Source organism: Macaca thibetana, chromosome 13, assembly GCF_024542745.1.
Source record: "Macaca thibetana thibetana isolate TM-01 chromosome 13, ASM2454274v1, whole genome shotgun sequence".
Taxonomy (NCBI): Eukaryota; Metazoa; Chordata; class Mammalia; order Primates; family Cercopithecidae; genus Macaca; species Macaca thibetana.
In genome coordinates, this window is record NC_065590.1 from 32,547,257 (window position 1) to 32,571,580 (window position 24,324).

Consider the following 24,324-nt stretch of genomic DNA (forward strand, 5'->3'; position numbering starts at 1 on the left):
ACTGCAGAAGGTAACAACAGAGAACTCAGGGCCAGACTTGAGGTGGGGCTGGGAGGTGGTCACAGAAGAGGAATCTGCGATTGCCCCAGGGATTAAGGATTGCATGAGTCAATGACAACCTAGCAAATGTCGGCAACTGGAAGAAAAATGGCAACATGGAAACAGACAGTGACCACTGGTGTAGAGCTAAGAATCTGTCAGCCATTATGCATATGCAAAAAAAACCTCTTTGCAACTGCATTGCCCCCTCAGTACTCCCTTCATACCTTCTAAATAATGCCTCTCTGGAACATTTCCAGTAGAGTGATCAACTCTTTTCCATCTGCCCAGCATTTTCCAAGTTTTGGCACTGAAAGTCCCTCATTCCAGGACATCCCTCAGTTCCAGGAAAACCAGGATGGTTGGTCACCCAACTTTCCAGTCCTGGGAACTCAGAACTCAGGCTATTGGGTCAGACCCCTATTAATTAGGAGGGTGAAAGTGGGGCAAAGTGTCAGGAGTCACATGACTCTTGGAAAACCTAGAAGTCCAGGACAGGCTAAGGTACTGGGGAGGGAACATTTACTTGAGAAGCTAGAACAAGGAGCCAGTTCAGCTGGAAGGCAAAAATACCATTGAGTAGTGGTGGGCGGCCATTGTTTGAGAGGCCAGGAGCCCCACAGAAGTCCCAAAAGCGTGCAGGTCCCTGCTCAAAAACGGAAAGCCAGATGAGCAGACCTCTTATGGAACCACTGTAATATAATCACCCCTTGAACAAACACAACCACCTATGCCCATCCTGCTCCCCAACCAGGGGTGAGCAAAGAACTCTCACAGCAAATCCTTCTAGTTAGGAAGGTAGGGTCCAGTCAAGTTAACTGGCTTTGAGTCATAACCTCTCTCCCCGTTAAGGTTTCCCAAATTCTCGCCCAGCTAGCACTGCTACCTCTTACACTCAAGCCTTGGACAACAAAACTCAAACCTGTCCCACAAAAATGGCCTCTGGATCAAGGTCTGCTCAGCTAAGCCCTCGAATAGTGTGTATCAGGATCACTTGGTAGGTTTATTGAAACACAAATTGCTGGGCTCTGCTCCCATGGTTTCTGACATAGAAGGTCTAGGATGGGGCCTGAAAAATTGCATTTCTTTCTTTTTTTTTTTTTTTGAGAGGAGTTTTGCTCGTTACCCAGGCTGGAGTGCAATGGCGCGATCTTGGCTCACCGCAACCTCCACCTCCCGGGTTCAAGTGATTCTCCTGCCTCAGCCTCCCGAGTAGCTGGGATTACTAGCTACTTGACACGTGACACTACGCCTGGTTAATTTTGTATTTTTAGTAGAGGAGGCATTTCTCCATGTTGGTCAGGCTGCTCTCAAACTCCTGACCTGATCACCCGTCTTGGCCTCCCAAGTAATCTCCCTGTAATCTCCCCTGCTGGGATTACAGACGTGAGCCACCGTGCCCAGCCTGAGAAATTGCATTTCTAATAAGTTCCTGGATGATGCTGATGCTGCTAGCTTAGAAACCACACTTTGAGAATCACAGTCCCAGAACTATAGATTTTGTGAATTTCAGTACCAATTCACCCATACTCCTCTCTTCCTACTGTGGGAAGCATGACTATGTAGGACAGTTGCAGACAAAAACTGGTTTATTTAGCACCCACTATGTACCAGGCACTTGGGAGGTATTTTCTCACACTTTCGCTTTCCATCCTCACAATATCTCTTATGAGGTAGGGACTACCCTCATTTTTATAGACGAGGGAACTGAGGCTTAGATGTTGACAGACCCGTCCAAGGTGACTCAGTTGGTAATGGTAGACTTCATCCTGCTACACAGTATTTAAGGGGCCTAAACCATAAACAAGTTTTTAAAATTTGCGAAAGTCACACATAAAGGAGATGTTTCAATACCTCCTCTCTCCAGGTATGAACAGTATTGAGCAAGACCCATAGGGCAGCAATAATCATTTATCCTGATGAATGGTTCCTCTGTGAAAGGCAAGGGGCTTGGGGGAGAGCTAAAGCCTCCTGCAGACCCACATTTAAATGAGCTGACAGTCCCAGTAGGACTACGGAGGAACCAGCTAGGGGAAGCTGCCAGGATCTTAGTGGTGAAATTAAAAGGAGATCATGATTCTTACACAGGAAGTGGTGAATTCAGTTGACCCTTGGAAAAACTGAATAAATTAACATGGGGAAAGGCTAATTACAATACCCAATGGTGGGGTAGAGAAATAGAGTGGCCAAGGTTGTAGCAGCCTGGGCACCTGCTGAGGCCCCATTCAGCAGGAGAGCCACCAGTCAGGAGCGTGGACATGTACGGCCCTACCAGCTCTAAGCAGGAGCTGGTAAGAGACTTCCCAAATGCAACCCTTGGTGAATATTCTAGCAGTGAGAGGAGGTGAGCACCAGACCACTGAACAAGAGAGGTCAGAGTCATACACAGCTATCTGGACAGGAAATGGCATGAGGAGCTGTGAGCAATCTGGGGGCTGTGGCTAGAAAAACAGGGCATGAGCTGGGGCTGGGAAGAGGTGAGCATCTATTAAGCTGAAAGGTGGGACTCAAGACCCCTCAGCATTGTGACCCTGTTCCTGCACACCAAGCTCTAGTTGGTGAATGAGGCCCCCAGGACCAAGAGGAAGAGCAAGGCCCAGATGCTTTCTCACTGTCTCTGTTATAGCCTAAAAACCTGAACTTTCCTATAGTTCCCTTCTTGAGCCTTGTTGGGTTTTATTTTTCCTTACTGCCCCCAGAAGAAGCCTTCTGCTTGAGAACCAAAGGATGTTTCAATGGATGTGGGGCTCCTTTCTCTCATCAGAAACTTCCCCATGGCAAGAGGAATGACTGCTAGGGACATCATTAACTATGGATCTAGAGAATAAGGTCTCAAAATATGCAGTGAAGTGTCACCACACTATGTCCCCCGCCATGGGATGTATATAGGGACTGGTACCCCCTCATCTGGCCTGAGGTAGATGCTGGAGCCCAAGTCCCAGGATGTCCCAGCCCTTTGAGGAATCCTGGGGCTGGAGAGGATGGGGCCTTCTACTCTGAGTCTGGGAGAGGGGCTGGCTGGGGTGGCTTCGGTGACACGGAGGATAATGCAAGAGTGGACACAGGCCAGGGGACCTCGGAGCAGTGCTTCGAGGGCACCTGAGGGAAGGTAGGCCTGAGGCTCCCAGCTCAGCATGGGGAAGTGGCTGGAGGGCCCCAGGTGACAGAGGTGGTACACAGATTCCTCTTCGCTGACCCTGCTGAGAAGGGAGAGAGAAGGGCACCAGATCCTTCTAAGCAGGACAGCCCATGCCTCTCATTCCACCCATCCTTCCCCACCCCCTCCTTAGCCACCTGAGGCTTGGTATTGCAATCCCAGCCAATTCTCCCCGATACCCGCCTCAGCATGACAGTGGGCCTGGCCCCCTTACCAGTGTGAGTTGGAGAAGGCAAGAGCGGAGCTCTCGGGCTGCATCAGGCTGGGACCCACCTTTCAGAGTCTCCTGAAACACAGCAGCTGCCTCTCTGAAGCGCTTTGGTCCCAGAGGGATCAGAAAGAAAAGATTAGGTGTCAGGGTGTCAAGGAGCTTAAAAGTACCTTTTCCAAAACTGGCCCCTGCTCCTAGTACCACACCATTGTGACATTTTGGTACTAGAAGCTTATCTAGGAAGTCAACATAGACCCTCTCCCCACTCCATCCCACCCAAATCTCTCCTGTTTCCAGTCCCAGACCTATTACCTGTAGTCCCATCAAGGCCTTGCCCAGGCGGAAGAGGCCCCGGGGCCAGCCAGGCAGTAGGGTAAGGGCCACTTGGGCATCAGCCAGGGCCCACACTGGCTGACCCAGCCGCTCATGGCAGAAGGAACGATTTCCAAATAACCTGATAAAGACAGAAGGTGGCCAAATGTCTGAGTCCTCAACACTGCCCTGCCCTGGCCAAGCCCCCACCTACCGGTGGTCCTGGGGGTTGAGCTTCAAGGCCTGGGTGAAGAGGACCACGGCCTCATGGTAGAAACCATTTTGAGCAAAGCTGGTACCCAACTCTGGAAAGGAAAGAGGGTGAGAAGGTTCAGAAGGGGCTACCCCAGGGAAGGCAGGGTAAGGAGGGAGAGAGAAAGGATCTCACTTGCCAGTTCCTGGCTCCGTTGTAAGGCAGCTGCCAACAGTCCCGGAGATGCCTGGGGATAGGGTGCAAAGTCAAGCAGGCCTTGAGGTCTCAGCCTCCCCAAATCCTTCTCCTTTGTTTAAACAGATAACACTATAATTAGTATTACCCAACTCATGTAATCCTCATGACAGCCCTACAAGATGGTATCAGCCCTATCTTCCTAGAGAGGAAACCACCCGGGGTCATGGTGACAGTGACAGGGCCTGACTCCACGTCTCTTGACCCTAGGGCCAGAGAACTCCCACTGGACCCTGCGTCAGTCCTTAGATCCTGTGCCTCCCCAGCAGATCCTTGTGCCCCTTCCACGGTTCCAGCTGAAAAAGGTTCTTCAGCCACCTCACCTGTGCCTTTGGACTCTGCTGGGGCCTCTCCTTTCTTGAAGGGCTCTCTTCCTTTTGACCCATCTTCTGGAGGGGCAGGCCCCTGCCTTGGGGCTCCTGATTCAGTCCCTTCTCTCTGCGGGCACTGAGGGGCCAATCGCCAACCTTGCGCAAAGCCAGAGACACAAAAGTGCTAGACAGATCCAGTGAGTCCTGTGAACAAAATGGAAAGTTAGGGAGGGGGTGGGGATAAAGTACATTCTGGAGGAAGAGGAGGAAAATGAGCAAAGACCAAGAAGAGAAAAAAAGGGTTCTTACCTCTTCTTCACCACACTGTCCCTGAACTGGGTTTCCAGGGCTGGATGGGGGGCTCTCATCCCCATCTGAGATAGCGCTGGCCTGGAAGAAAGGTGGACAGGTACACAGCTGGGATCACCTGGAGCTGTCTGCTTTCTTGGCCCTCACCTTCCTGGCACTTGGTGCTCTTAGTACCGGCCGTAGATACTCACCTTGGGCTCCCCACAGTACTGCTCCAAACGCTCCTGTCGCTTTCGTTCCTTTTGACGCTGCAATAGTAATGGTAATAATGATGTATTTTGAATACTTACTGTATGTCATCTGTTGGGCTAAGATTTCTCATTCCATCTTTGCAGCTCTATGAGACAGGCATCGTTATTATCCTCATTTTGCAGGTAAAAAAGCAGACAAGAGAGGCACCAGCCAGAGGCCTCATGTAAGGAGGCAGATTCCTACCTAGGCAGCACAGTAGGATTCCAGAACCACTGCACCAGATAGCCTGTGAGAGACCCCCCAGTCCCCGGGCCCCTTGTGTCCTCCTGGCAAGACAGTCCACTGCAGGCCATCTTGAGCTCTCTCCTGTTCCCACAAAGCTTCCTCTTTCCCTCTCCCAAATCGCTTTGGCTCCCCTGCACCCTCCAGCTATGCTCTAGCCACCTTCTTCTTAAGTCGCTTCTTCTCTGCTTTCTGTTTCATGCGCTCCTCCTCAGCCACCAGCTCCTCAGCCAGGCGGTTGGCTTCCTGAAGGACAAAGGGCAGGTGACAGAAAAAGGGAGAAACAGGGAAATGGAGAGCAAACATGAAAGGGGGCAGGCAGTGCAGAAGGATCTTGAAAGGTACCAACTAGGGGAGAATATAGGGATGGGAATACGGGGATTGAAAGAACCCCGGGGGACGGCAAAGCCCTCTCCTGAGAATCTCACCTCTTCTGTCACCAGGAGCTTCTGGGGCATGGCCACCTGAAGCAGGCTGTCTGAGACACTGGGGAAGGTGGCAGAGGCAGAAGGGCTTTGAGGGCAGGGCTCAGACTCTTGGGGAGGATACAGGAAGGACTTGCGGAGACCACAGTAGGTGCCCAGTCCCTCAGCCCCCTTGCCCCCGTCACTCTGTCGAGTTGATTTCCCTTCATCATCCAAGTGGCCCAGGAGGTAATCTGTCAGGAGGGAGAAACAGACAGGAAAGAAAGAACATGAGACAGGGGTGCATCTGAGGGTCAGCCCTCCCAGGGTACCAGCCTCGATCCCTGGGCCCAGCCCCTGCACTCCCCACCATGGTGCCACAGCTGCAGCCGCCCGCTGCTCCCATCCACATGGATCCGGTGCAGGCCCTGGGGATCACTCTCCACAAGCCGTCGAAGAAAATCCACTATGTCCTGGGAGGGGGAGGGGAGGGGAGGCTGGTGTTGGGGGCAGTTCCTGGAGAGAGCGAGGGCTTCGCTGGCTTGATCTCTCCACCATGGCAGCCACCAACCAGCCATCCAGCCCAAGACTCTCACTGGCTCTGACCTCTCCCTCCTCAGCACCACAAAATCTGCTGCCCCCGGCTTTTGTAGTGAATCACCTCCCCTTGCTGCTCTCCTGCCTTCCCAAGGGTTGAGTATGGTATTCAGCCTAGCCTTCTCCACCATCCAGGATCTTCTCTCCTCAACCTGAGTTAGCCACACTGAAGCCCCTGGAATGAAGCTCTCTCACCTGCTCTTTCAGCTAGGCCCCCTGTCATATCTGCAGTATGAACAGCCCCACATAACCCACCCTGAGGTTAGCTCACACCTAAACAAGTACAGCAGCTCCTGGCTGGCTGCTCCTCTGAACCTCATCTGTTTCTCCACAAAGCTCAGCTCTGAGAAATTACTTCCCTACTCAGGGACATCCAATAATCCCCCACTGCCAAGGCCATAGGCAGCGTTGAACCCAGTTCCCAGCCTAGGATTCAGAGCCTTCCAAAAGGCTCCCAGACTGACTCTTCTAGCCCTCCTTTTAATCCTCCCCTGCTTCACTGCTGTCCTCCCTCTCACCACCAGGCTCCCTCCAGCCTTGGGGCCTTCCCCCAGCTGCTCTCCAATCCCTCCTAACTCTGAGCTTCTTTCTCACCACATCGTGCCTTACCTGCAAGGTCCAGTTCAAATTCTATCTCCCTTCAAACCTTCCCAGACCCTTTCATCTCCAATTATCTCTGCCCCCTCCAACTAATCTGCACCCACGTGGTCTGTGTTACACAATTTAGAACCTTGTTATTGATTGCTTTCTATTGCTCTCCTCATTGGCCAGGCAGCATGGAATTGCAAAGGGCATTGTGCTGGAGTGGAGCCACTTGCATCTGAGGTTATTTTTTCTTTTGAGGCGGAGTCTTGCTCTGTCACCCAGGCTGGAGTGCAATGGCACAATCTCAGCTCACTGCAACCCCTCCCTCCTGTGTTCAAGCGATTCTCCTGCTTCACCCTCCCAAGTAGCTGGGATTACAGACACGTGCCACAATGCCATTTGTATTTTTAGTAGAGATGGGGTTTCACCACATTGGCCAGGTTTCTTGAACTCTTGACCTCAAGTGACCCACCTGCCTCGGCCTCCCAAAGTGCTGGGATTGCAGGCGTTAGCCACTGTGCCCGGCCAACTATTTTTTGTTTGTTTCTGAGGCAAGGTCTTGCTGTGTTGCCCAGGCTAGACCGAAACACCTAGGCTCAAGTGATCCTCCTGCCTGTGCCTCCTGAGTAGATGGGACTTCAGGTGTGCACCATCATGCCCAGCTTGTCCAAGTTTTCACTCTGCCACTTCCTGGCTGTTTGATTCTGGAGATGTCATTTAACTTCTTTGGACCTCTCCCTCATTCACAAAATAAGGCAAGACTCTTTAAGACCTGGCTCACACATTCTGTGGTTCTGATGAGAGTCATTTCCTCAGGGAGTATAAGCTTCAAAGACAGGAATGATTACATTCCTATTTGCCTAATCAGGCCTAAACAGAGCAGGACTGACTGAGCAGCTTAGAAGTCAATGATCTTTTGGATTTTTTGATTTAGAAGCCACAAACTTAGAAACTCCAGCATGCTAAAAAAAAGCTGTAGGCAGGACTTCAGATGATTGAGGTATACTCAATTTTCTAAACAATCTTCGATCCAAGGCTTCCCTCCGAAGACAGTCCTGGCTTAACAGCATCTCCACTTATACTGCTAGGCACCTTCATCAGTCCTATACTTAAATTCAATTTCCTGGTGGGTTTGTTTCACCTTCCTAACTGCAACATAAGCATAAATAATGAGCCAGGTGTGGTGGCGCATGCCTATAGTCCCAGCTACTTGGGAGGCTGAAGTCGAAGGACTGTTTGAGCCCAGGAGTTCAAGACTGCAGTGAACTATGATCATGCCACTGCACTGAAGCCTGGATAACAGAGGGAGACCCTGTCTCGATAAATAAATATGGCTGGGCACGGTGGCTCACGCCTGTAATCCCAGCACTTTGGGAGGCCAAGACGGGTGGATCACTTGAGGTCAAGAGTTTTAGACCAGCCTGGCCAACATGGCAAAACCCCACCTATACTAAAGATACAAAAATGAGCTGGGCATGGGTGGCACACGCCTGTAGTCCCAGCTACTCAGGAGGCTTAGGCATGAGAATTGCTTGAACCTGGGAGGCAGATGTTGCAGTAGCCAAGATCACACCACTGCACACCAGCCTGGGTGAGAGAGCGAGACTCTGTCTCATAAACATAAATAAATAAATAAATAATAAATCAATCAATCAATAAAGCATGCTCTCTGCCCCATGTTAGGCAGCCTCCTCAGGATGTGCCACTCAAATATATACTGTATTTCCTCTCTCTTCCTCCTCAAACCAGTGTAATCATCATTAAAAATAAAAAATAAAAATAAAAAAAAAGCTGGGTGCAGTGGCTCACGCCTGTAATCTCAGCACTTTGGGAGGCTGAGGCGAGTGGATCACTTGAGGTCAGGAGTTTGAGACCAACCTGACCAACATGGTGAAACCCGTCTCTGCTAAAAATACAAAAATCAGCCAGGCGTGGTGGCACGCATCTGTAATCCCAGCTACTTGGGAGGCTGAGGTAGGAGAATTGCTGGAAACTGGGAGGTGGAGGTTGTGGTGAGCCGAGATCGTGCCACTGCACTCCAGCCTGGGCAACAGAGAGAGACTCCGTCTCAAAAAAAACAAACAGGTATTTCCTTGACCTTCTACTACCTGTCCCCAAACCACAGTCTGTGCTACTCTTTGAATTCACTACATGGCCCCTACATATGATCTGGTCCCCCAATATCACTGTGAATCTTCTGCTATCTTGTCACTCTCCTCCAGCCACAGTACTGTCCTTGGAAGTTCCCACAACACACCAGCTGTGCTCCCATCTTAGGGCTTTGCACTTTACTTTGCCTGGAATGCTCTTTCCCCAGTGAACAGCTCACCCCTTCATCATTTTTAGATCTCTACGTAAATGTCACTTTCTCAGAGAGGACTTCTCTGACCACTCCTTTTTTTTTTTTTTTGAGGTGGAGTTTTGCCCTTGTTGCCCAGGCTGGAGTGAATAGTATGAACTCAGCTCACCGCAACCTCCGCCTCCAGGGTTCAAGTGATTCTCCTGCCTCAGCCTCCGGAGTAGCTGGGGTTACAGGCATGCACCACCATGCCCAGCTAATTTTGTATTTTTTAGTAGAGACGGGGTTTCTCCATGTTGGTCAGACTGGTCTCGAACTCCTGACCTCAGGTGATCCGCCTGCCTCAGCCTCCCAAAGTGCTGGGATTACAGGCGTGAGCCACCACACTTGGTCTGACCACTCCTTTTAGAAGGAGAAACTTCCCAACTCCACTAGCATTCCCTATCCTCCTTCTTGCTTTTTCTTTGTACTTCTCATATTTAACATACTATGTTGCTTATTTATTTGTTCACTGGCTGCCCTCATTAGATGCTCCTAATTTGTTGAATACAAAGATTTTTGTCTGTTTGGTTTACTGCTATCTCCCAGTACCTACAACAGTGTCCAGTACATAGGTGGTATTCTGTAAGTGTGTGCTGAGTAAACAAAGAGATTGGTGAGGAGGCTATTCCAGTAGAGACATAGCCAGGAACCGTGTGTGAAGAAACATGTGTGACACAGTGAGTGTAAATTTTTTTTGTTTTTTTTTGAGACACATTCTCACCCTGTCGCCAGGCTGGAGTGCAATGGCACAATTTCAACTCACTGCAACCTCTGTCTCCTGGGTTCAAGCGATTCTCTTGTTTCAGCCTCCCGAGTAGCTGGGACTACAGGCACCCACCACCACACTCGGCTAATTTTTTGTATTTTAGTAGAGACGGTGTTTCACCATGTTGGCCAGGATGGTCTCCGTCTCCTGACCTCATGATCCGCCCGCACCAACCTCCCAAAGTGCTGGGATTACAGGTGTGAGCCACCGCGCCTGGCCGTGAGTATGGACTTTATCTTGTCAGTGATAGCAGTGGACTTGATCTGGGGAATGAAACAATCAAATGAAATAGTGTTGAGACAGCCGGGCGCAGTGGCCGGGCGCGGTGGCTCAAGCCTGTAATCCCAGCACTTTGGGAAGTCAAGGTAGGTAGATCACCTGAGGTCTGGAGTTTGAGATCAGCATGACCAACATGGAGAAACGCAGTCTCTACAAAAATACAGAATTATCCAGGCATGGTGGCGCATGCCTGTAATCCCAGCTACTCGGGAGGCTGAGGCAGGAGAATTGCTTGAATCCGGAGGTGGAGGTTGCGGTGTGCCAAGATTGCACCATTGCACTCCAGCCTGGACAACAAGAGCGAAACTCCGTCTCAAAAAAAAAAAAAAAGAAAAAAGAAAAGAAAAAGAAAAAGAAATACTGCTGAGGGAAGATGAGGCTATGGATGTAATGTTTAGTTCAGGCCAGATACAAGGAGTCTTGATCTAAAGGAGTGGCAGTGAGACCAGGAATGGAAATGAGGGGCTTCTGTCAAGAGACATTTCAGAAGTAGATTTTAGTGGCTGGCACGATGGCTCATGCCTGTAATCCCAGCACTCTGGGAGGCCGAGACGGGTGGATCACAAGGTCAGGAGTTTGAGACCAGCCTGGCCAATATGGTGAAACCCCTCTCTACTAAAAATACAAAAATTAGCTGGGCGTGGTGGGAGGCGTCTGTCATCTCAGCTCCTCAGTAGGCTGAGGCAGGAGAATTGCCTGAATCCGGGAGGTGGAGGTTGCAGTGAGTGGAGATGGAGCCACTGCACTCCAGTCTGGGTGACAGAGTGAGACTCTGTCTCAAAAAAAAAAAAAAAAAAAAAAAAGGCCGGGCGTGGTGGCTCACGCCTGTAATCCCAGCACTTTGGGAGGCCAAGGTGGGCGGATCACGAGGTCAAGAGATCGAGACTATGCTGGCCAACATAGTGAAACCCGGTCTCTACTAAAAATACAAAAATTAGCTGGGAGTGGTGGCATGTGCCTGTAGTCCCAGCTACTCAGGAGGCTGAGGCAGAAGAATTGCTTGAATCAGGGAGGTGGAGGTTGCAGTGAGCCAAGGTCACACCACTGCACTCCAGCCTGGGTGACAGAGTAAGACTCCATCTCAAAAAAACCAAAAACCAAAAAAACCCTGTTGCCTACTGAGAACATCCAAATCCCTGTGCTAAGTCAAAGCCTTTCAAACTATCTGCTGCCTTCTCTCCCACCCCATCTTTTACTGTTCCAACCAAATTCTCCACTCTGGTCTCACTTTAGTAAAGTTCTCTCAACTTTTCCTTGTTTTACTGTCTTTGCTCACACCGTCCCCTCCATCTATAAAAAAATATTTTTTCTTTTTTTTGAGATGGAGTCTCCCTCTGTTGCTCAGGCTGGAGTGCAGTGGTGTGATCTCAGCTCACTGCAACCTCTGCCTCCCAGGTTCAAGCGATCCTCCTGCCTCAGCCACCAGAGGGGCTGGGATTACAGGTGCACACCACCACACCCAACTAGTTTTTTGTATTTTTGGTAGAGATGGGGTTTCACCATGTTGGCCGGGATGGTCTCAAACCACGGACCTCAAGTGATCCTCCCGCCTAAGCCTCCCAAAGTGCTGGGATTACAGGTGTGAGTCACTGGGCCTGGCTTTTTAAAAAGTTTTTTAGACAGAGTCTCACTGTTCCCCAGGCTGGAGTGCAGTGGCATGATCATGGTTCACTGCAACCTCGACCTCTCGCGCTCCAGATATCCCCCACCCACCATGCGGCTAAATTTTTAAAAAACATTTTTGTAGAGATGGGGTCTCACTATGTTGCCCAGGCTGGTCTCGAACTCGTGGGTTCAAGCAATCCTCCCGTCTCAGTCTCCCAACGTGTTGAGATTACACGCACAAGCCACCGCGCCCGGCCTCCATAACATCTTTCCCCAAGGAACTCGTACCCACTCCCTAATCCTCACCTCAGAGGCCCTTGTCTGCTCAATTCTATCCACTTGGAGCATCTGTTACAGCAGGATCATCCTCCTGGTCCCCTGCCCCTCACTTGCCTACGATCCTCAAGGGCATGGCCGGAGACTACAACTCCCCAAAGCCTCCAGGGCCCCGTCTGGCGCTCACCCGTCGCCGGTTTCTGCACAGCTGATTTAAAAGAGGCGTGACCAAAATAAGCAGGACTGGGGGAAACTGGGGGTCGCTTTTACCTCTTCGCCGTAATCCTCTGGACCGAATTCCTTGCAAAGTTTGGGTACAGCAGCGACCTCCAGTGGGCAGCTGGGCTGCAGAGGGCAGTCTACAGGAAAGGAAGGCGGAGCCTCGTCAGCGGGCTTGGGATAGATGGGCTTGAGTCCTCCCTACTCCACCCTCGACTCTCCACCCTCTGCCCTCTGCATAAAATCCTACTCGAAACGTTCAGACCACAGGTGGACCCAAGAGGGGCTGCCTCTGCCCTCCTAGACCCTCTCTGGTCTTGTCATACTGCTCACCTAGCTTGATCCTCTCCACAGCCTTCGGAATCGGCGCCATCGCGTCTACAGTGACCCGGAAGTGAAAGGTAGTCTAGTATTTGATACCAGCCAAAGGGCGGGGTGGGACAGAGAAGGCGGCCATCTTTGTTAGGGGCAGAAGCCTCCCATTACGGAGTACGAGAGGGTCCATGAAGGTCCCCGCGACTCCTGGACTGGAGAAAACGGCTCTTGGAATGGGGCGAAGTCCGAGCTACGGTGGGCGTTGGTCCGTGCGGGGAAGTGGGAATCGCTAGGTTCGTTCCGGACCCGCCGCTCATGGCTCAGGCGTCTCGCTCTGGTAGCCTGCCTCCACTTGTTATCGTGCCCCCGCTGAGGGCGCAACCCGGGGGCACTGGGGAGGAGCAGTGGGAGAGAAGGCGAACGGGCGCTCTTCGCGGGGAGGTTCACGGTTGGCCGGGCGGAACTTCTGGAGGGACGCCGTGGTGGCCGACGCCGGCGGGTGTGAGCGAGGACTATGAGGCTGATGCTGCGGCCTGGAGGCGAGGGCCCGCAGGTGGCGGCCCGATCCCTCCCGCGCTGCAGCGTCTCCGGGCCGTGTTGCTGCGGCTGCATCGCGAGCGGGAGCAGCTCCTCCAGGCCCGAAACTGCGCCTGCCACCTACAGGCGGCTGTGCGCCTCATGAAGACCCTGAGTCCTGGCTCGCCATCCGGCGGCCCTAGCCCCTTGCCCCAGTGGTGCCGCGACCTGCAGCTGCACCCTTCCCAAGGGGCAGTCCTGCGAATCGGCCTTGGGGAGACTCTCGAGCCGTTGCTGCTAGCGCGCCCCATCGGACTAGCCGCCCAGTGCCTGGAGGCTGTCATTGAGATGCAGCTTCGCGCTCTCGGCCGGGAGCCTGCCAGCCCAGGCCTGTCATCTCAACTTGCCGAACTTCTCCTGGCACTTCCCGCCTATCACACGCTACAGGGAAAAACCTTGAGCCACGTCCCGGGGGCTGCACGTCCTTTCCCCACGTCCCGTGTGCTCCGCCTCTTGACGGGGGAGCGGGGTTGCCAGGTGGCAAGTCGGCTGGACGAGGCGCTCCGGGGATCGGGATTGAGAGACCAGCTCCGCAGGCGGTGCCATGAGGAGCGGGATCTGCTACCAGGGCTGCTGGGCCTGGTAGGGGGCGTGGCGGGTTCAGCCAGCTGTGGACTACGGCTTGGAGGGGCTGGAGCCTTGTGGAGCCAATATTGGACCCTGCTGTGGGCAGCCTGTGCTCAGAGTCTGGACCTAAATCTGGGACCCTGGAGGGACCTCAGGGCAACAGCGCAACAGCTGAGTCAGGCACTGGGTCAGGGTGAGTGATGGGCTTGGGTGGGCGTTTGGGAAGGCTGGGGTCTCTTCCCCCTGGCAAACTCACTCACCTTCCATCCTGAAGGCAAAGGCAGGCCCTTTAGAATGAACATCCCTGGGTTCAGACTATATCTTCTGAACTTTCAAGGCGAAGTCTTGCTTTCCACCCCAGTCCTGAGTCTTGGAGGAAGCATGCCTTCTTCCCTCATCATTGAGTGGGCAGGGGTTGTGGAAAGTGAGACCTTGTTTTCAGGCTCCAGAGTCATTTCTCCCACTAGCATCCCTGCCTCAGGAGTGTGAGAAGGAGCTGGCTTCTTTGTGTCACAGCTTACTTCATCAGTCGCTTATCTGGAACTGGGACCAAGGTGAGAAGGAAGGGGCCCTGGGGGTGACATAAATCCCAGGTTACCGCTTCCCCACCACACTATAGTCTCTCATCCTCAGGTTTCTGCCAGGCCTTGGGATCAGCTCTTGGGGGTCAGAGCAGCCTTCCCACATCCTCTCGCACTGCTGAACTTTTGCAGCAGCTCTTTCCTCCTCTCTTGGATGCCCTTCGAGAGCCCAGGTTACGACTGATTTTCTGCCAGCCTGCAGGTGAGACAAGGGGCTGGGTCTGGGGAGACAAAGCAGTTGAGGATATCTCTTTTCTTTGTTCTGAAGTCTGCCTCTTCCCAAAGGTACTCCATGACCCCTAAGATACTCACTTTACTGCTCAAATCCCCAGATCCTGCGCCTGTCGCCCTAGGTCTCTGTACCCTGCAGACCACCTTGCTTTGGTTCCTGGGCAGAGCTCAGCAGTACTTGGCAGCATGGGACCCAGCTTCCTTCCTGCTCCTGATCCAAAAGGACTTACCTGTGAGTGGCTGGGGAGTAGGGAGGGGAGCAGCCTGAGCTAGGCTGAGCCCTCACTTCCTGTTTCCACCCAAAGCCTCTATTGCATGAGGCAGAAGCTTTGTCTAGCCTGGCCTCAGAGGAAAGCTTAGCTCTGGAAGTGGAGCAGCAGCTGGGCCTGGAGATCCAGAAGCTGACTGCACAGATCCAGGTGAGAACAGGGGCCTTAACAGTGGCAGTTTAAGACCCTGTGTTCTGTGCCAAGTATCAGGGGTGGGAAGAGTAGAGCATCTCAGTAACTTGGAATCTCCTTGGAATCTCTGCTAAATTTATCTTTTTTTGCTCTGTTCATTTTTTATTTTTTGTTCTCTTTAACTTTTTTTTTTCTCTCTGAGACAGGGTCTCACTTTGTCACCCAGGCTGGAGTGCAGTGGCACAATCTCAGCTCACTGCAGCCTCTACCTCCTGGGCTCAAACGGTCCTCCCACCTCAGCCTCCCTAGTAGCTGAGACTACAGGCTTGTGCCACCACACCTGGCTAACTTTTGTATTTTTTTTGGTAGAGATAGGGTTTCACTATGTTGCCCAATCTGGTCTTGGACCCCTGAGCTCAAGTGATCCACCTACCTTGGTCTCCCAAAGCGCTGGGATTACAGGCATGTGCCACCATGCCTGGCCCCTTTAACATTTTACTATGGAAAATTTCAAACATGTACAAATGTAGAGGTATATAATGGACTCCCATATGTCTATCACCAAGCATTTAACAATTATCAACTCATGGTCAATTTCATCTGTGTATCCCCCATCCTCTCCCCAGTAATGCCAGACTCTCGTTTTGTGATGGCACCAGCGGATCATTGCCTTGATTCATTATTTCATTAGAGGTTGTAAAGGGGTAACATTTCAATTCTCATCATTCCTACTTCATTTATGAGTTGGATTACTCCTATGAAGAAAAACTTGCCTTCATTAATGATTTGGTTACTCTTAGGTATATTTTAAAGAGAAAATTCAGGATACATGATTGCATCTTTCCCTTTACTTACCAGTTATCGGCACATTTCTCCTCTCTTAAAAGTTTAATTTGTATTTTTATTAATGCTTTGGGAGGCCAAGGCAAGAGGATTGCTTGAGGCCAGGAGTTTGAGACCACCAGGGGCAACATAGCGAGACCACCCTAAGCAACACAGACCCCCGTCTCTACAAAAATTAAAAAATTTAGCTGAGCATGGTGGCTGCGCCTGTAGTCCCAGCTACTTGGGAGGCTGAGGTAAGAGGATCGTTTGAGCCCAGGAGGCCGAGGCTGCAGTAAGCTATGATAGCCACTGCATTTCAGCCATCCTAGGCAATACAGTGAGAGATCCTGTCTCAAAAAATAAAATAATGCATGTCTATAGTTTAAAAAGTGAAATAGAATATTATTTTAGAAAACTAATGAAAAAATAGCACTTTGTTTGCCCTCACCCACCTCTGATTTCTGTTTCACAGTAGTAACCTTCATCCATGTTTGCCTGTTTCTCCTAACATTTTCTTATATATTTATGAATAAAGCCATTATACTTTCTCTTCCCCATTTTGCACATTTATCTGTTCCTATGTCGAAGATGTCTGGTTTTTGTTTCCCTGCTCAGTTTTCTCCTCTTTGCCCTGAATAGGGGCATGGCTGTAGGGTTCAGTCCTTAACTCTCTGCTTTTCTCTCTGTAGTCCTGCTTACCCACAGTGTCTTGGGTCCCAGAGTTCTTTTTTTTTTTTTTCTAAGACAGGGTCTCACTGTCACCCAGGCTGAAGTGCAGTTATGTGATCTTGGCTCACTGCAACCTCCACCTCCTGGGCTCAAGCAATCCTCCCACCTCAGCCTCCTGAGTAGCTGGGACCACAGATGCAAGCCACAATGCCTAGCTACATTTTTTTTTTTTTTTTGAGAAGGAGTCTCACTCTGTCACCCAGGCTGGAGTGCAGTGGCATGATCACCACTCACTGCAATCTTCACCTCTTGGGTTCAAGTGATTCTCCTGCCTCAGCCTCCTGAGTGGCTGGGATTACAGGCGCCCACCACCACACCCGGCTAATTTTTGTATTTTTAGTAGAGATGGGTTTCGCCATGTTGGCCAAGCTGGTCTCGAACCCCTGGCCTCAGGTGATCCACCCGCCTCAGCCTCCCAAAGTGCTGGGATTATAGGTGTGAGCCACCCTGCCTGGCCAATGCCCAGCTACTTAAATTTTTTTTTTTTTTTTTGTAGAGACAAGGTTTTGCCATGTTGCCCAGGCTGGTCTTGAACTCTTTTTAAAAATATTTTTTAAAAACTTTTTTGGGAGGCCGAGGTGGGTGGATCGCCTGAGGTCAGGAGTTTAAGACCAGCCTGACCAACATGGTGAAACCCTGTCTCTATTAAAAATACAAAAAAGTACTGGTATGGTGGTGGGGGCCTGTAATCCCAGCTACTCGGGAGGTTGAGGCAGGCAGGAGAATCGCCTGAACCCGGGAGGCAGAGGTTGCAGTGAGCTGAGATAGCGCCATTGCACTCCAGCCTGGGCAACAAGAACAAAAACTCTGTCTCAAAGAAAACAAAAAACGAAACTTTTTTGGCCAGGTGCAGTGGCTCACACCTGTAATCCCAGGACTTTGGGAAGCCGAAGCAGGCAGATCATCTGAGGTTAGGAGATCAAGACCGGCGTGGCCAACATGGTGAAACCTGTCTCTTCTAAAAATACAAAAATTAGCTGGACATTGTGATGCTCGCCTGTAACCCCAGCTACTTCGGAAGCTGAGGCAGGAGAATCACTTGAATCTGGGAGGTGGAGGTTGCAGTGAGCTGAGAGCATGGCATTGCACTCCAGCCTGGGCAACAGAGTGTATATATATATACACATATATGTGTATCTATATATGTGTATATATATATTTATATATATATGTGTATATATATATTTGTTTTAATTAAAAGTTTGGGCCGGGCACGGTGGCTCAAGCCTGTAATCCCAGCACTTTGGGAGGCCGAGACGGGCGGATCACGAGGTCAGGAGATCGAGAGCATCGTGGCTAACACGGTGAAACCCCATCTCTACTAAAAAAAATACAAAAAACTAGCCAGGCGAGGTAGCGGGCGCCCGTAGTCCCAGCTACTCGGGAGGCTGAGGCAGGAGAATGGTGTAAAACCGGGAGGCGGAGCTTGCAGTGAGCCGAGATCACGCCACTGCACTCCAGCCTGGGTGACAGAGCGAGACTGTCTCAAAAAAAAGTTTGGCTCGTGACACAGCCTCAGGAGATCCTGAAAACATGTGCCCTGTTCTTGAACTCTTGAGCTCAAAGCAATCCACCTCCTTGGCCTCCCAAAGTGCTGGGATTATAGGCATGAGCCACCGCGCCCAGCCTGGCTCCCAGAGTTCTAGTCAAACATCTGCATTTGCCTGTTGGGCATTTCTACCTCAATTTACTGCTATCTACTTAAACTCAACATGCCCCAGAGCTGGCTTATCATGAGTACTGCACACAGTGACGGTCATAGAGCCCTGAGGAAGGAAGGCTATAGTGGGCATGTGGTTTACAGAAGGCTCCATACATGGCCTACTGCTGGAGATGGTGGCTGGGAAGCCTCGGAGGAGTGGCTGGGGTTACTGGAAGTGGGCAGTTTGTCGATCCTTGGGGGAGTAGCAGAGAGGTGGTCTTACCAGAGCAGAGGTTCCTTTTGTGGGTATGTTCACCGGGGTTGGGTGTGTGGGTAAAGTAGTAAGCAATTTGGCATCAAATTGTGGAGGGCATGAACACCAGCCCCAAGAATTTGGGCTTTACCTCATGAGTGATGGGGTGACATTGTAAGAGCAGAAGGGCAGTAATCCCAGCATTTTGGGAGGCCGAGATGGGCGGATCATTTGAGATGAGGAGTTTGTGACCAGCCTGGCCAACATGGTGAAACCCCATCTCTACTAAAAATGCAAAAATTAGCCGGGCGTGGTGACGGGTGCCTGTAATCCCAGCTGCTCAAGAGGCTGAGGCATGAGAAGCAGTTGAACCTGGGAGGCAGAGGTTGCAGCGAGCTGAGATTGCACAACTGCACTCCACCTTGGGCAACAAGAGTGAAACTCCGTCTCAATAAAAAAAGAGGCATTATGAGTTTTCTCCCTGTTTGGACTGTAAGATCCCAGTGGTTCGGGGAGAGACTGTCACATACTCTGCACCTTGTATTCCCTTGATGTTGAGTACAGAGGCTCCTAACAAAAGTCCATTGACAAAAGGGTAATTTCCTTGACATAAATAAGGAAAGAGAAGGGGGTTTGCATTTACTGGAGAAGAGAGGAAGATTTTGGATTTAGACAGGTTGTCAGATGTGCCAGGAGCCATATGGACTCCACTCCATGTCTGCCCCCCACCCAGGTCTATCCTGTCTTCAGGCTCCCTGGTATCTACCATTTCTTTACAGAGCAGCTGCCATTAACCACATTTATTGGGGTTCCTCTCCCTCAAGATGGGCTGTAGAGCAGAAACCAGCTTTATTGCTGTGTTCTTTCCCTCCAAAAACAATCTATCAAACCAAAGAAACAAAACCAGCATATAGGCCTTTTCTTGCTATATTGCTCTGGAGTGGGCTGTCAAGAATAATAATATATAATAATAATGCCCTTCAATGTAAGGACATTCCAAAACTTCCTGAGTCTCAGAACGTTCAAATAGTCATTGCTTCTGGTCTACATACAGTTATTGTCTTCCTTTTGTAGGTGATAACCAAAAGATCATTGTAGGCTGGGTGTAGTGGCTAACATCTGTAATCCCAGCACTTTGGGAGGCAGAGGCAGGCAGATCACCTGAGATCAGGAGTTCAAGACCAGCCTGACCAACATGGCAAAACCTTGTCTCTACTAAAAATACAAAAATTAGCTGGGTGTGGTGGTGCACTCCTGTAGTACCACCTACTTGGGAGCCTGAGGCAGGAGAATCACTTGAACCTGGGAGGCAGAGGTTGCAATGAGCCGAGATCACGCCACTGCACTCCAGTCTGGGTGACAGAGCAAGACTCTGTCTCAAAAATGAAAGGTCATTGTAATTCCCCTTTCTTCCCTCAACCTCTGGCCCATTGCAGATCATACAATCCCTCTCTCTGGCATGTACTATGTGTGTGTGTTGTGGGGGTGGGGGCAGGGTATGTCTTTTTCCTGAAAGCTCCTGTATAATAAAATTAACCTCAAGGATTTTCCATGTTTTGAACCAAGCTGGGGAGAGCAAGGTAACCCTAGGACAATTGTTCATAATTTGGGTCCAGACCTCTTGGAAAACCCAATGACAACTATGGCATTGCTTCTCAAAAAATGGCCAGGCATACACAACTCTGCAACAATTCTGGGGTTTTATGGATGTCAAGTTGGACATAGAGCTCCTTAGATATACAGGATCATCATAATTTGACAAGCCCCTTTTACTTTTTCCCTATCCCTACAGCTCCTGCCTGAAGAGTCACTAAGTCTCTTTTCTCAAGAATGTCATAAACAAGCCATGCAAGGTTTCAAGCTCTACATGCCACGGGGTCGGTACTGGCGGCTTCATCTCTGTCCTGGTAACTCCTCATCCCAGCTTCTCCTTCCAGGGTTCCAAGAGGGTAATAGTGTCTCAGCCCTGCCAAATCCCAATTCCCCTCCACTGTCTCCATCCTTGTCCTCAGCTTCTGTTCCCTTCCCTGCTGAAATCCTACCCTCTTCTCCCAAACACTCCATTTAGGGGTTCAGTGGATCTCCACAGCCTTATATTCTGTCTTCTCTACTCCAGAACTTCCCAGTGCTCCTAGTGAGTATGCTGGTTTAGTGGTCCGTACCGTACTGGAGCCTGTGTTACAAGGATTGCAAGGGTTGCCACCCCAAGCCCAGGCCCCTGCCCTTGGTCAGGCACTGACAGCCATCGTGGGTGCCTGGCTCGACCACATTCTTACCCATGGGATTCGGTTCAGGTCAGGAGTAAAGGCGGAAGTGGCAGGGGGTGAATGGAACAGGGAAAAGGAAGGGGATAAGTGGGAGAGGCAGGAGGGTCAAGTGGCCATACTGTACCTCTGCCTTCAGCCTGCAGGGAGCGCTGCAGCTCAGACAAGACTTTGGAGTGGTCAGGGAGTTGCTGGAAGAGGAGCAGTGGAGCCTGACCCCTGATCTCCGCCAGACGCTGCTTATGCTCAGCATCTTCCAGCAGCTGGATGGAGCCCTGCTGTGTCTGTTGCAGCAGCCCTTGCCCAAGTCTCAAGTCCACAGGAGGCCCCCCTGTTGCTGTGAGTCACTCCCCTTCGCTCACCGCTTTGTGTGTCCCAAACCCCATTCTCACCATTGATCTGGCTTCAGTATATCCCCACCAGCCACCTGCCTTCTGCTTCTGCCTTACCAGGTGCTTGTCAGGAGGTCCAGACCACGGAATTGCCCAGCAGCTGCCTCAATAGCCTGGAGAGCTTGGAGCCCCCTCTCCAGCCTGGAACATCTCCAGCCCAGACAGCTCAGCTGCAAAACACACTAGAGGGAGGGGGACCTAGCCCAGAGGGCTACCTAGTGGGAAATCAGCAGGCCTGGCTTGCCCTCAGGCAACACCAGCGACCCCGTTGGCACCTGCCATTTTTTTCCTGCCTGCGAACTAGTCCTGAATCCTAAGGAGCCTGGGACCAGGAGCCAGAAAGTTAAGAGCTCCCCATCTCTAGCTGGAAAAATCCAGACATTTGGAATTACATATTAAGGAAGCCTAGAACTGGAAGCTTGGAGGAAAGCATACTGGAGAATAAGCTACAAAGAGCCTGGGCTTAAGAATCCAAGATTAGGGGCTGGGCACAGTGGCTCACACCTGTAATCCCAGCACTTTGGGAGGCCAAGGCAGGCGGATCATGAGGTCAGGAGATCAAGACCATCCTGGCTAACACAGTGAAACCCAGTCTCCACTAAAAATACAAAAAAGTAGCTGGGTGTGGTGGTGGGCGCCTGTAGTCCCAGCTACTCAGGAGGCTGAGGCAGGACAATGACGTGAACCTGGGAGATGGAGCTTGCAGTGAGCCAAGACTGAGCCACTGCACTCCAGCCTGGGTGACAGAGAGAGACTCCGTCTCAAAAGAAAAAAAAAAAGAATCCAAGATTAGGCAGGGCATGGTGGCTCATGCCTGTAATCCCAGCACTTTGGGAGGCTGAGGCAGGTGGATCACCTGAGGTCGGGAATTCGAGACCAGCCTGACCAACGTGGAGAAACCCCGTCTTTACTGAAAATACAAAATTAGCCAGGCGTGGTGGCACATGCCTGTAATCCCAGCTACTCAGGAGGCTGAGGCAGGAGAATCGCTTGAACCTGGGAGGCAGAGGTTGCGCTGAGCTGAGATTGTGCCATTGCACTCCAGCCTGGGCAACAAGGGTGAAACTCTGTCTCCAAAAAAAAAAAAAAAAAAAAAAAAAAAATCACTCCAGCACCTGGAATCCAGAGTAAAGAGCAAGACCGCAAGACCACAGCCTGGAACCTGAAGGTCAGCACCCTTGGGAGGTTCAGGCCTAGTTCTCCATCACTGAAGACATCTCAGGGATAAAGAGTTGAGTGCTCGGCCGCGCGCCGTGGCTCACGCCTGTAATCCCAGCACTTTGGGAGGCGAGGTCCAATCAAGACCATCCTGGCTAACGCGGTGAAACCCCGCCTCTACTAAAAATACAAAAAATTAGCCGGGCGTGGTGGCACACGCCTGTAGTCCCAGCTACTCAGGAGGCTGAGGCAGGAGAATCGCTTGAACCCTGGAGGCAGAGATTGCAGTGAGCCGAGATCGCGCCATTGCATTCCAGCCTGGGCAACAAGAGCGAAACTTTGTCTCAAAAAAATGAAAAAGAAAGAAAAAGAAAACAGGCTAGAATGCACTTCAACTTAAGTCCTCGGAGCCAGGCTAATTCATGGGGAACTACAGAGGTGTAATAGGCATTTCTACACCTGGATCAGCCCCAAGGACTGTATTACCCTGTACTGCCCTTCCTATTACTATTTTCAGTCATTTACGAATATTAGGCTGTAGTATTTTCGCGTTGAAGCTTTGGCTATTCAGAGCTCACTGTGTTTAATCTTCAGTTACCTGAACGGTGTTTACCTTCTGGTGTGGATCATCCTGGCTTGTGTTAGTGCTCTCTCTTTGGAAGGAGCCAGGACTTCAGCTCGAGTTAGCCTAGATCTGGCCCAGCAGGGTACAGAAGGGGAAAGGCTGCAGAAAACAGGCGTATATTCGTGCCAAAAGGTTTTTGGCGCCATTTATTTATGGTTTTCACCATTGTATGAGAGGACTATTAATGATAGGTTGTATTTGCTGACCGCCTACTTTAGGCTCCCCCATGCATTGTGCCGAAACCACCTCTCTCCTTCCTGACTTCCTCCGCCTCGGCTCGGGAGCCCTGAGCTGCGGTTCGCAGGCCTACTTGCCTGCCGACGGCCGGAAGTATCTATCCCGCAGAAGCGCAGCCATTCACGGCCTAACGCAATGCGACACTTCCGCCTGCACGAGCTCTTCCGGGGTGGAGGTCACCATGGCAGCTGCCTTGGCTCGGCTTGGTCTGCGGCCTGTCAAGGAGGTTCGGGTTCAGTTCTGCCCCTTCGAGAAAAACGTGGAATCGACGAGGTACGAAGGGGAAGTGGGTAGAAGCGGGAAGTGGTGCGCCTTCCTTCAGCTGGGGCTTTAAGCCCTCAGCCTGGCGCTCACTGTGTTTTTCCACCGTAGGACCTTCCTCCAAGCAGTGAGCAGCGAGAAGGTCCGCTCCACTAATCTCAACTGCTCAGTGATTGCGGACGTGAGGCACGACGGCTCCGATCCCTGCGTGGACGTGCTGTTCGGTGGGCTTGGTGGAGAGACGGGCAGGAGGGGACAGCAAACAGCCCGCGCGCCCCTAAGCCCCAGCACTGCCGTCCCTCCCTATCTGACTCGTTTGTTTCTTCCCCAGGAGACGGGCATCGCCTGATTATGCGCGGCGCTCATCTCACCGCTGTGGAAATGCTCACTGCCTTCGCTTCCCATATCCGGGCCAGGGACGCGGCGGGCAGCGCGGACAAGCCGGGCGCTGATACTAGTCGCTGACAGCGTCAGAGAGACCAACAAGATGATTTTAGCGTGGACTAGGACACTTAACCTAAGAAGAGTTTCACTTAATCATTCAAATCACTATCTGGAGGGCCGCGGAGCGCAAAATAAAATGTAAAACCCTGCTACCACAATGTTTCTGGAACAAGACTAGATCAGGGAGGTGTCTGGATGAACCTGGATTTATTTCACTTTCTTACTATCATCACTTATTGCTTAACCCTTTTGAATTTGGCTTCTGGCTTCTCCTACCACTCACTCAAGGTACTTTTGTTTGTTTGTTTGTTTTTGAGACAGGTCTGTTTCTGTCACTCAGGCTGGAGTGCAGTGGCATAATCATAGCTCACTGTAACCTGGGCTTAGTCGAGCCTCTCGAGTAACTGGGAAGCTGGGACTACAGGCACGTGCCACCAGGTTTAGTTAATTTTTAAGTTTTTTGTAGAGAAGGATTTTCGCTGTTTCCCAG

General features: G+C 51.1%; 3 protein-coding genes across 14 annotated transcripts in view; 2 read left to right on the forward strand and 1 right to left on the reverse strand.

Moving 5' to 3' along the window:
- Positions 1 to 23,992, forward strand: part of MRPL53 (mitochondrial ribosomal protein L53) — a 42,852-nt gene extending 18,860 nt beyond the window's left edge. For 4 of the 5 annotated variants that reach the window (XM_050754349.1, XM_050754347.1, XM_050754348.1 and 1 more), the window contains exons 2-4: positions 23,291 to 23,402; positions 23,502 to 23,614; positions 23,722 to 23,992. In XM_050754349.1, coding sequence (XP_050610306.1) covers positions 23,311 to 23,402; positions 23,502 to 23,614; positions 23,722 to 23,855 — 339 coding nt within the window. In that variant the 5' untranslated portion in view covers positions 23,291 to 23,310 and the 3' untranslated portion in view covers positions 23,856 to 23,992. Of the gene's footprint in view, positions 1 to 5,655; positions 5,660 to 23,290; positions 23,403 to 23,501; positions 23,615 to 23,721 lie in introns of those variants that run through there. The other variant, XM_050754350.1, reaches the window with a different exon arrangement.
- On the reverse strand, positions 1,611 to 12,814 carry TTC31 (tetratricopeptide repeat domain 31). Of its 6 annotated transcripts, none has more exons than XM_050754337.1 (13): positions 12,667 to 12,814; positions 12,385 to 12,473; positions 6,036 to 6,138; positions 5,690 to 5,919; positions 5,424 to 5,507; positions 4,979 to 5,035; positions 4,788 to 4,868; positions 4,491 to 4,682; positions 4,108 to 4,159; positions 3,934 to 4,024; positions 3,720 to 3,861; positions 3,411 to 3,512; positions 1,611 to 3,239 (listed from the first exon to the last, which is right to left on the reverse strand). In XM_050754337.1, exons 1-13 carry the CDS (start codon positions 12,704 to 12,706, stop codon positions 2,943 to 2,945), a joined length of 1,560 nt encoding a protein of 519 aa, XP_050610294.1. In that variant the 5' UTR covers positions 12,707 to 12,814; the 3' UTR covers positions 1,611 to 2,942. The 6 variants fall into 6 exon arrangements, with proteins under 6 accessions (XP_050610294.1, XP_050610293.1, XP_050610296.1 ...); XM_050754336.1 differs by having other exon boundaries at positions 4,108 to 4,219; XM_050754341.1 differs by having other exon boundaries at positions 3,169 to 3,239; positions 3,470 to 3,512.
- CCDC142 (coiled-coil domain containing 142) lies at positions 12,764 to 22,642 on the forward strand. 3 transcript variants are annotated; one of them, XM_050754332.1, is made up of 9 exons: positions 12,764 to 13,984; positions 14,259 to 14,345; positions 14,425 to 14,574; positions 14,705 to 14,835; positions 14,909 to 15,022; positions 20,246 to 20,360; positions 20,570 to 20,747; positions 20,857 to 21,056; positions 21,170 to 22,642. In XM_050754332.1, exons 1-9 carry the CDS (start codon positions 12,964 to 12,966, stop codon positions 21,424 to 21,426), a joined length of 2,253 nt encoding a protein of 750 aa, XP_050610289.1. In that variant the 5' UTR covers positions 12,764 to 12,963; the 3' UTR covers positions 21,427 to 22,642. The 3 variants fall into 3 exon arrangements, with proteins under 3 accessions (XP_050610289.1, XP_050610291.1, XP_050610292.1); XM_050754334.1 differs by having other exon boundaries at positions 14,726 to 14,835; XM_050754335.1 differs by lacking the exon at positions 14,259 to 14,345.
- Positions 23,993 to 24,324: the final 332 nt, after the last annotated feature.